Source organism: Antechinus flavipes, chromosome 2 (genome assembly GCF_016432865.1).
Source record: "Antechinus flavipes isolate AdamAnt ecotype Samford, QLD, Australia chromosome 2, AdamAnt_v2, whole genome shotgun sequence".
NCBI classification, from domain to species: domain Eukaryota; kingdom Metazoa; phylum Chordata; class Mammalia; order Dasyuromorphia; family Dasyuridae; genus Antechinus; species Antechinus flavipes.
Window position 1 is genome coordinate 70,717,525 of NC_067399.1, and position 12,157 is coordinate 70,729,681.

Sequence of the window (12,157 nt, forward strand, 5' to 3'; positions counted from 1 at the left end):
TAAGAAAAATTTTTAATGTGAAAATTTAATTTCATCCCAAGGAAATCTTACCCATTTTTATTGAAAAGGTTCAGAGACAGATTAAATCCCTCTAAAAGTTCCCAGAATTTGAGGATATGGAGATATGCTTCCGTAGAAGGACCTGATTTATGTCTTAGAGTTGTTCCCATTGATAACTCAATGTTTATCAGACTTTCAGGGGAAGCCATTTTTGATAATTTTGCCTGCATTGTGTTTATGCCTTTTAGACATTTATTTGACACTTGTACCTAGCATGTCAATGGGCCAACAACTTCCTGAAAGATAATGTGTGTCTGTGGTATTTTTCAGCTAATGCTGTCAGATCCTAGTGTGGAGTCTTACTAGTCAATTCGGTTTGTTTTACTTTTTGTACTGTTTAGATGAAAATTTTTACTTAGGATTCATCTATTATGTGTGAAGGTCAGAGAGTGTAAAGATTAAAAAATAAATGACCAAAGCATTCATATATTTTCCTCTCCTAAGTCAGTGCATATTGAATAAGATTTTGAAAATATATTTATTTTGGTTTGGATTGTACTTAGATCTATGATGTAACCTTTTGGGAATGATTAGTAAGATAAATGTGTGGTCTAAATCTATCTATTCTTATTCATGTAGATGTTTTTTTAGCTGTTCCTCCACTAAAATATTCTGATATCTCAAAGTAGCATGGGGTAACTTGGGTTCTAGAAGACTATGTCAGGGGGAGAGGGTTAAAATTTGACTTATGTCAAATGACTATGGCTTAACCACCAGCCTTGTTAAATAACAGGTATCATCAGAAAGTTAGCCACGAGGTAATGGTCGATTGATTGTTTTGGCAAACTTAACCCAGGCAAGCCAACTAAGGCCCTGGATTCTCTATGATCTACATTAATGGAAAAAGTATTCTTACTGATGATGTTTTGATGAATTAAAATATTATTAATACAGGTTTGTAAAATATCTGTATGACATATTCCACAATTTCAAAAACATGTAATATAGACTATTTTTTATTATTTTGTGTATCTAGTCCTATTTCAAAGAGGTAGCATTAATAAATATTCCTTTATGACATAAATGAAAATTCCATGAATTTTACTAAATGTGTAATGACTTTTCATTTGAACACAATTCTATTTAGTTGTCTGAAGGAGCTTTAATTAATGTTGAGTTACCCTAGCAAAAGAAAGAAGAGTATTATGTAAATAGTTGTCTTTAGCTTAGTCCTTTACCAATATAGGAAATGAGAACAATTCTCCCTTTATTTTTTTTATCAGAAATGACACTGTTATAAATTGCATTAATGCAATAAATTTTACATATCAAATTTTCTTCCATAACAAAGTATCAAAGAGTAGAGGCATTCAGATGAATAGGTGTGAGACAACTTTGGACTACCCAAATGGTCAGTTGTATGTTATCAACTTCAGAGTTCCACAGCTGTATCATTTGTGTGGTGATTGTTCTATTCATTAGGTATATTCAATTGTTTTTTTTTTTTCTCAAAATAAATCTAATATAAATGGAATTTGCAGCCAAGTGTAAATCAATTTGGTCTCATTCATTCTACCATGCTAAGTCCCAAGAACATTCCTGTAGGAGTGAGGAAGAATAAAAAGAAGAAAGAGAGGAAGCAGAGATGAAGGGAAAGTAGGAGGAAAAGAGGTCATGAGGGAATTAAGACAGAAAGAAGAAAAGAAGGAAGAAGGGAAGGAAGGCTCACTGTGTGCCAAGTACTGTATTTAGCACTAAGGATACGAAATAAAACAAAAAAAAAAAATCAACAAAAAACAACAAATAAAAAACCAAATATAGTCCCTGCCCTTGAGAAGCTGACATAAGTTCTGATGTAGTGGGAACTTTGGGAAGTATAAATTTAAATTTGTCATTGCAACTTCCTGATTTCTTTAACAGATGGGATTTTGTCTCCTAATGAATTTATATTAACAGATGAAGAAATATCACAAGTTCTTGTTAAATGTTAGTACACCATAAATCATTTTTAACCAGTGGAGAATAGAGAGCTGGGCATCAAAGAAACTATTTCTAGTTATTGATATCCCAGTGACTTCCAGCATAACTTTTTGATAGGCTACTTATAATCTTTACTTTATTATTTTTCTTTTCACTGAAATTTTTTTCTTTTTTTTCTTGACAGCAATAATAATGATGATGATGATGATCTAACACCACAGAGGTTTTGTGAGCAATAATTTAAAAAAGTTGTTCACCATTATGAAGTTTTAAGCATGTTAAACATTATAGTAAAATCTTTCTTTTAAACTATTTTGATTAAATGAGTCTATTTTATGAAAAGGAAAAATAACTCTATTGATTTTCAGGATAAATCAGGGAGTTAATCATACACTATCAGGATTTTTGCAGAATTGTCTGGAAACTGTATGTTCCATTTCTCTTATATCTGGCATGACCATGATCTAAAATAAAATAAAATAAAATAAAAATCACTGATTGATGCATCCACATATTGCCAAAGAAGAATTCAGTTCAGCAAATTTTCATTAGGCATCAATTACATGTCAATCTCCTGAACTAGGTATTTTATACACAAAGACAAAAATGTAACTATCTCAAACTCGAAGAACTTATATCTACTGTGAACCTGAAGAATCAATTTTAGTTTATAGAATACTCACAAGAACTGTCTTACAAGAATTAGTCATTGTGACAAAGAAATTAAAGATATGGATTTAAACCCTGGCTCTACCACTAATTGTCACTTAATAACTCAAAAAATTTCAGTTATCTCATTTTGAAAATGAGAGGATTGGAATTGATGATTCCTAAACTCATTTCCAATTCCAGTGTGTAGTAATTTCTGCTTCTGTTACAAATAGAGATTACCACTGTATTTTAAAGACAACTGATACCCAATTAACCTGAGTGTTCAATTTTGTCCAATTCTTTATGACTCCATTTGGGCTTTTCTTGGCAGAAGAGTGGTTTGTCATGTACTTCTCCAGTTCATTTTACATATGAAGAACTGAGGCAAACAGGGTTGAGTGACTTGCCCAGGGTCTCAGAGCTAGTGAGGCCAGATTTGAACTCATACATATGGATCATCTTCATGAGTTCAAATGCAACCTATTTCTCTGGCATCTATCCTTTATTAGGTATTCTAGGCCCAACACTATCTATTGTGCCTAGTTATTCTAAGAATTGATACCTAATAAAGGATAAATGCCAGTAAAAAAATTGCATAATATCTTTTATTACACAGTTTTGTGATGCCACAAGTAGTATGATTTTTGAATAGGTAAAAGATAATTTGTCTTCCAGAAACAGTAGTACAATTTATCCCTTCCCATGGAGATAAAGTTGGAAGTAAAGATCAAAATTTCAGTGAGTCATTAAAAACTTCAGTTAACAGCAAACAATCCAAGCATTTTGAGTTTTCACAGTTTGTCTGGGAACATAGCCAGAAATGTTGGTCCCTCCTTCCAGTTGGGTGAACCTTAAAAAAAGAGAGAGTTTTGCTCACCACATCTTGGCATTTAGGAATCCAGTGCAACCGTGAAAATGGAAGACACCCAACAATTAAATATAACGAGACAGGGAAGATAAATGAACCTTTTACAGACACTGAAAGGATTCGCTTGCAAAAAGTCTGAGTTGTATTGCTTTTTGGAAACTTGCTCAACTCTAGCTTGTGTTCTGTAGGTAATAGATTTGATTGGAATTGCCAGGGGGCAGTGAACCGTAATGGGAGTTTTCATGTTTTCTACTAAGATATTTGAACCATGTGTGTAAGAAATTGAAAAAAAAAATCCAACTTCCTGACACATGAGGACAGCTTGTAAGGAAGAGGAATGGACTAAGCTTTGGTTCTAGGAAATGAAGAACAGTATGGTGACACAATATGTTTGCTTACATTCACAAAGATAGCAGCAACTTTAGAGCATCAGATGATGCTGAAATTCTGTCTTTCTTTCCCCCCTTTTAATGTTGATATCCTTTCTTTGACTCAACAGACCAGCTACTAGGGCATTACTATAATGATCAATTTGCAGAAGGTAGGTTCCAGCTGGAACTTCATATTCACTTTCTCTTCCATTTTCTTCATGTCTACAGTGCTTTGCACATTTTTAGAATATAGTTCATTTCCTCCAATCCAATCCTCCTACAATATCTCATTAGGGCATGGATGTGAGCCTGATTTCTTGAAAGCTATGCCAGTAGAATGCCAGTTCCTTCAAATCTTGCCAAACTGAGAAGAATATCAGGACAGACTGTGTCATTCAGAGACGAGACTATAGGGCAGAGAGGCTTCTTATTAGGCAGCTGCATATGAAATTATTTCAATTATTATATTTTGGTCTCAGAAACTCAGTAAGAGTTTCTACAGAGAGACTCTATAAGAGAGTCTATTAAGGCATAGAAAAGGCACCATTTGCATATGTGGAGGTAATAACCTCGCTAACAAAAACATGGATCCGTGGAATATTAAAAGAATTTATTCTAAAACCAATAATTTCTATTTTGACTCATTACTCAAATTTGGAAGTTTGAAACTCTATCTCCTTTCTGAAATGAGCATCATCTAAGTAGTACCCTTTGAGGAAATGAACCATCAAGTGTTACATCTTTCTCCTACCATGAATCATTTCATTTATCGCCTTTTCATTCTACCTAGTATCTCCTCCCTACTTTCATTCTATCCATGTTTCTTTCTCACTTGGACCTTGCTAATTCCATAATGTTCTTTATGAACTTTAAAATTGCTTTCGTTTTTAGTGAAGCCAAAATTATTAGAAAATAGTTGTTCTGTACCAGATTGTGATATGATAAAATCTGTCATATGCAGAAGCTATCATAGATCCATTTAGCTAGCTATAGGTTTGGAAGATCTGATTTACAACATCATATCTCTGGTTTTTCTTTCATCATTTTCAGAAAACAAAGAAAAAAAAATCCCCTATACCCTAGAAATTCATCCCAAATGAAAAACATATCTTTATCCTAAGCATATTAGACGTTTCTGAATTCAACCTATTAGGCTCACTTTGAATTTGAATATGAATATTTTCAGTTACCTTCCACTTACTCTTCTTAGAAACAGTATTCAGAGTCCTGGAAGGATGAAGGAAGTGGTCTTCTATACTATTTTTGACCACAGTTAGTCTCCCTTGGATCTTTCTCTTCTCAAATTAAAAGTTGCTGCCAAACATTGAACCTGGAATCCAAATTCTAATCCAGATGTCGATGATCCCTGTGACCTTGCTCTCTCTTCTGTCCAGCTGAATCCTTACTCACTCCTCTCCTGTATTCAGGATGCAGGCGTCCAGCCAGACAGAGCCCCTCTCTCCTCGCCTTAAGCCAGATGTGATCCATCAAGGCTTCATTGGACCTGAAAGGCCATCCTGATGATCCAGACAGCAAGGAGGGGGCCACCTGGTAAGCCATTTGTCCTCTTTCAGGCCTCTTGACCTTTGCTGCCTACTTTTGCTCTAACTCAGAGATAGCTGAGTGCTCACACAAGAGCACTCTATTTCCTGATTGGCCTTTAAATTTCCCTCATCTGAAACACATCAGTGTGTTATTTGTTGTTTTCCCTGTCTCCTTCAGAGAAAAAAAGTCTTTAGAAAACATAATGGACACACACACATATACATGCATAGGCTTTTGGTTTTCACACATATATATAGGATAGTATATATACATGTGTGTGTTTGTGTGTGTATATGTATGTGTAGATTTCTCCCACAATTTGAACCCTGTCTACAAAATGGCATTTTTCTCTAAAGTTATCACTTATACACAGGTTCATTTCTTGAACATGAATCTGTCCACATCCCCATGTTAAAAAAAATTAACAAGTATATGTGATATCTTGTCTGTAATGGTTAACTTCTTGATGATATTTCTTAATCAGAAAAGCTCTTTCTTTAGATTCTTCCTCTATTTTTTCCTTTATGTTATGCTATAAGTCTAGGCTCTTGATATTTTTGCCAAGAAAGCATAAGCATGTCAGACTCTCTTAAGTTATAATTAAGAATACAAACAAGACCTGTTGTCCATAGATCACCCAAGCTATATGAAGTTAAGCTCATCACTAGACAATTGAGAATAGATGATGATTTTGAGGAGAATGGAATCTTCAGCAACTCAGGAAGAAAGGTTTCTTAGACATGAACGATTTATAATTTCATTGGAAAAGGAATCAATCATACTGATTCTGTTACAGACACTTGAAAGCACAAGATCCAGAAAGAGTTTAGTTTGTGCAATGTGGGTCCTAAATATGTAGACTCCCATTATGCATACATGATTAGGAAAGGCCTTCACTTCAGTTATTCATAATTTATTATTTGTGCTTAGAGCAACAGAATGTTGACAAGAAGTCATTTATGTTGCATTTTGTCAACTAATCTGTAATTAAGAGGCAAATACACACTAAGCAAAATAGAAAATGGATATGTCATCATTACCTAATAAATTGTACAAAGCAAAGGCATAAGGGATCAGCAGATAATATAAATGTCTTTGCTTCAATGGTTTTGTCAGACCCTGCTATTTTTGTGTCATCCCCATATCTTCTTTCCTTTAGCTTTTTAATCAAAAGGAAAAAGTACCATTGGAATGAAGAGCTTCTTTTGCAAATATTCAAAATCCCCAAATGATTGCTCTGGTTAGCCACAGTAGGGCTTTTACCATCAATTTTTTTTCAATGTGTACTGTTAGAGACAATTTAATGTGCGGATTACTGACAACAGGGGATATACTTCCAGTGGTCTGGTCCAAGATTGAAGCATGTGGCTGGTCATAATGCTAATGGAAATTGTTCATTGCATCAAAGCTCTCCCCCTTAATTTGCCATCATGATTTGCCAGTCTTAGCCTCGGATATTATCTCAGGGCTTCTCTTTTTCTGAAAAAATAAGTGGCTAATTTTTGTCATCTTAAAACCATATTTGGGCATAGCACCTGCCTGTCTTGCTTTAGCCTTTGGCTCTCTAAGTCTTTTACCTCCAAATCTTCATTTAAAAATGAACATGTATTCCCTGTGAAACCAGTTAGCAGAAGTCTGACAATTTATTCAGAGATGGTTACTATTTAAACAGTCTTAACTAGACCATTGGGTTTGATGTGCAGTGAGCAGAACATCTTTTACCACAACAACACAGAATTAGTTTTTAAAAGGGGTGGGTCATAGAGAGAAGAATAGATTTTACAATTTACTAGATTTCAGTCATATATTGATAGTAGAAATTTAGTTAGCAGATCCACATATTAACACTAAACACAGAGGTAATACCATCTGTCATTTGAAACAAAATTTCAGGCAAATTATATTCTTTTTGTTAATATTACAATTGAAGCCCATTTAATCTACTTTCACCATGGAAGGCTGGCACTTAGAGGCTGAACATGTTATAGACACATCATTCAAAATCCATGACACACCGTATAGAGATATGACCTGAATAACAGCACTCCATGTCACAAGTATGATTGCAAGTAAGCAGTCCTGTGTCTCTCAGCCTCCTTTAGCAGCTGGCACCTGAGGCTAAAGCAGAAAAAGCAAAGATTTTGACTCTGGGAAGAAGCTCATTTCAAATGAATGCAAGTGAAATAGCATGAGGGATCAAAAACAACCTTAAAAATCAAACTCAAAAGAAAATAGGATCACATTCTTTTAGAGATTAAAGCCACAACCCAGCAGTCATCTTGTCTAATCCATTTCTGAAGCACGATCCCTCACCCCAGATTCACTCTTCTCCTTCTTTCCAACAGCCTCTCTAAAAGACTTCCATTGCCAAAAGGTTTCTTGCTTCTTGAGGGAGTCCATTCCATTTTGGGACAGTTTTAAATGTTTTAAATGTTTCTTTCTGTCTGTCTCTGTCTGTCTGTCTGTCTGTCTGTCTGTCTGTCTCTCTGTCTCTCTCTTTTTTTTTTCTCTCTCTCTCTCTCCCTCTCCCTCTCTCCATATCCCTCTTTCTCCCTTTCCCTTTCTCCTTTCCTCCCTTTCCCTCCCTCCTTCCCTCTCCCTATGTCTTTCTCTCTCTCTGTATGTGTGTGTTTGCCTCCTTATAAATTTTCTAACCTTTGCTCTTAATTATAATTCCCAGGGACAAGCAAAACAAATATGATTGCTTTATTACATTAAACTCTTAAATTATTCCAGATTTGTATTCTTGCCTCCCTCACTGCCCATCCCATTCATAATATCAAGACTCTTCCTCTACAGGATAAACAGTTTAGTTATTTAAAGCAATTCTTAAATGGCTTGATTTCAAGTTCCTTTGCCATCTCGGATATCTTCCTCAGTCTCTCTTCCAGTTTAACAGGTTGTTTCCTTAATTGTGCTACCCATAACTGAAAAGGAAATAGATAATCATTGCAGTTCTGGGATTAAGGATGAAAATAATATCCTGTGTTCAAACCAGTGCAGTTTTGAGGCTAAGAACCAAGATAGTCTGAAATTATTGTCCTAGTGTTGCATACAAAGTTCATATAACCAAAAAACAAAATTGAACTAGGCTCTTTCTATTATTTTAATCTGGGCAAACATGAATATTTATATACCAGTGTTGTTATATGTTTCCTGATGTATAGAGGAATATTAATTTAGATACATGAAAAAACCTAGAACTTATTTAGTCTAATTTTTTCATTCTATAAGTGATGAAATAGAGGCCCAGATAGTTAAAGGACTTTTCCAAGATCACATGGTGTCAGGGCGAGATAGAGGGTGATGATTATGGAAGAGGTAGATTTGAGTATACTTCCTCTGACTCACTTACACAGGTCTCTTTCTATGACAAGGTACTCCTCCATTATGTGTTCTTGCCTCTTTAGGGAAATTAGGCATGGAATGCCCTCTTTGCACTTTTCAACAAAATAGAATTTTACACATCCTCTCTTTAAAGGATAAGAAATGCCAGGTAAAAAAGAAAAGATAAGATAATACAGACTAAAACTGAAATAGTTTTTTTTTTTTTAATGTGGTTATTGTGCTATCTGAGCAAACAAAGCTCAGATTCAGCAGAGAACCTTTTAAAGTGAATGAGCTGAGGCTGGCTATTTTCAGGCTGGCTTGTGGGGTAAAGGTGTTTCAAGAAAATGGTGGTCTTTCGCATAGCATTCTTACATATTTCTTTAAGAAGTACTTCAAAGTAAAGTTTCTAGTGCCCAGAAAATAGGTTTGTGTTATATCTCAATACATAAATAATAATTTATTACTAAAAAATAGATTTTATAAGAAAAAATCATAAGAATAGAAGAAGGATAAAGAAATAGCATGTAGCTTATTCAGTTTATATTAGAGTAGGGCTTCAGGATACATAGTTTGAGAACCACAGGGGTTTTCATGTCTTATCAATCTGATTCTTCATACTTAGCTTTCTCTGAAATAATTTCAGAAATGTGGACGAGACAAAATATTTCTACTTCAGTTCTGAAAGAGTTTAGATTTTTCTCCTACCTGATTATAATATTTAAATGATAGTATTACCAGTGCTTTCTCCAGAATTTTCCCTGTCCAGAAGGGAAGATAAGTAATATAATCCCCATTTTACAGATGAGAAAATTAAGCTACAAAGAGTTAACATGACTTTAGAGTCATAGTAAGCAGCAAAATTGGGACTTAAACCAGTGTCTTCTTAAATCTATGATTCTTTTTTCAAGATTATGTTGAATTCATTTAACCTGATGTTTGGATATCAAAATTACATATTTCTGATCTAGATAAAGATGTGGATGAGACTTATAAAACTCATGTCTCTTAATAAAGTTTATTTAATAGTTATTAATAAATCATGTTATCCTGTAGTGTGGCATTATGGATAGAAGACTGTTCTCTAAGGCAAGGAGACCTGAGATCAAGTTCTAGTATTCAAAATACCAGTTATGTAATTATAGATAAGTCACTTAACACATTAATATTCAAGGCAACTTTTTAGTAACTTTTAAATTTTTTTCCAAATGCATGCAAATAGAGTTTTTAACATTCATCTTTGCAAAACCTTACATTGCAAATTTTTCCTCTCTCCCTTCTTTACTTCCCCCTCTCCTAGACAATCCTATATAGATTAAATATGTTCAATTCTTCTAAATATATTTCCATATTCATCCTATACAAGAAAAATCAAATGGGGAAAAAAGCTGAGAAAAAATGCAAACAACAACAAAATGGCTAAAATATTATGCTTTGATACACATGCAGTCTCCAAAGTTCTTTCTCTGGACATAGATTACTTTTTCCATCCCAAGTCTGTTGGAATTATCTTTAATCACTGCATTGCTGAGAAGAGATAAGTCCATCACAGTTTTTTTGGCTTGTTTTGTTTTCTTTATGGGTGACTTTTTTCAAATAAATTTGTCTTTGATACATATTGCTTTATGAATTATGTTGGGAAAGAAAAGAAAGAAAGAAAGATCAGAGCAAAAGGGAAAAAAAAAAGCATGGGAGAGATTAAAAAACAAAAACAAAAAAAAGAAGTGAATTATAGTATATGTTGATTTACATTGTCTCTTTGGTTCTTTTTCTAGAGGCAGGTAATATTTTCTGTCCAAAGACTATTGGAATGCTTTGATCACTGAACCACTGAGATGAACCAAGTCTTTCATAGTTGATCATTGCATGTTCTTGCTATTATTGTATACAAAGTATTCCTTGTTCTACTTCTTTAGCTCAGCATCAGTTCATGTAAATCTTTCCAGACCTTTCTATAATCAGTTTGTTCATCATTTTTTATAGAAAAATAATGTTCCAATACCTTTATATACCTCAACTTATTCATCCATTCCCCATTTGATGGGAATCCACTCCTTTTCTAATTCTTGGCTACAAGAAAAGGTGTTATGGGAGCTACCTGCTAGTGACTATTGGAGAATCTAATTGTGACCAACAGAATAAATCCCTTCATGTGAGAGGAGGATAATGATGCAAAGAGACCAAGAGGCAGCTGCATTTTCTGACCTCTCTCCTCTTCCCTCTTGCCTTTGATTTATTTCATTCCCAATTCACAAGCAACATATGCTTCAGTAAAGGCTGAACTACAATTACTTCAAGTGTGTTATGATTCACATTTGTGGGGGCTTTCAGGGAACTGATCCACCCCTTAATGTTAAGTCCCCTTTAAATCTTACAGGCTTTCTAGGTTTTGCACTTAAGCATGGTCCTTAACAAAAAAGAGCTGCTACAAACACTTTTGCACATGTGGGTCCTTTTCCCTCTTTTATGATTTCCTTGGGATACAGACCCAGTACTAGTACTGCTGGGTCAAAGAATATATGCAGTTTTATAGTCCTTTGGGCATAGTTCCAAATTGCTCTCTTCCCACATCCCCTCCAACATTCATCATTATTTTTTCCTGTCATTTTAGCCAATCTGAAAGATATGAGGTTAGTACCTCAGAGTTTCTCTAATCAATAGTGATTTAAAGCATTTTTTCATATGACTATAGATTGCTTTAATTTCATCATGTGAAAATTGTCTGTTCATATCCTTTGACCATTTATCAATTGGGGAATGAAGTCTATCACAGTTGATCATCACATAATCTTTTTGCTGTGTACAATGTTCCTTTTTTTCTAATTACTTCACTTAGCATCAGTTCATGTAACTTTCCAAGCTTTTGTGAAATCAGCTTGTTTGTCATTTCTTATAAAACAATAATATTCCATTACATTCATATACCATACCTTATTCAAACATTCCATACCTTATGATCATCCCCCAATTTTCAGTTCTTTAGGGCAGTTCTTAAAGACTACAAACTATGGAAGACTTGTTCATATCTACTGGTGGAAATCATTTAAAATGATAAAATTTCAAGGATTCCCGAATCTATCTGTATGAAAAAGTCTTATCTTCACCAAATTTAACTCAGTTATTATTGAGCACCTAGTACTTTATACTATTTTAAGTATGAATAGTTTATAATTTATAGATTGCTTTAAGACTTATAAAGTACTTTAAAAATATCATCTCACTTTATCCTCACCACAATGTTGGGAGATTGGTATGTTTTAAAATTCAGTCTTGTTCTGGTTCCATGATCACCCCTCCCCAGTTAGTATAATGAATAAGTTTAGCTAATATAAAGGGGACATTATCAGGAAATAAGGATCCACAAGGGAACCTGGATTCATGTACAAACTATCCCAAAATTCAAAGGAATATAATT

The 12,157-nt window shown here is 34.2% G+C and overlaps 1 protein-coding gene across 2 annotated transcripts in view; it reads left to right on the forward strand.

The window, feature by feature from the left end:
• The window catches only part of CDH8 (cadherin 8), a 527,274-nt gene that overhangs the window by 431,367 nt on the left and 83,750 nt on the right, over positions 1-12,157 (forward strand). Inside the window, exon 1 of one of the 2 annotated variants that reach the window (XM_051975088.1) lies at positions 5,125-5,421. The exons of the other annotated variant lie outside the window; for it this stretch is intronic. Coding sequence (XP_051831048.1) covers positions 5,391-5,421 — 31 coding nt within the window. The 5' untranslated portion in view covers positions 5,125-5,390. Of the gene's footprint in view, positions 1-5,124; positions 5,422-12,157 lie in introns of those variants that run through there. 2 annotated transcript variants of the gene reach the window in all.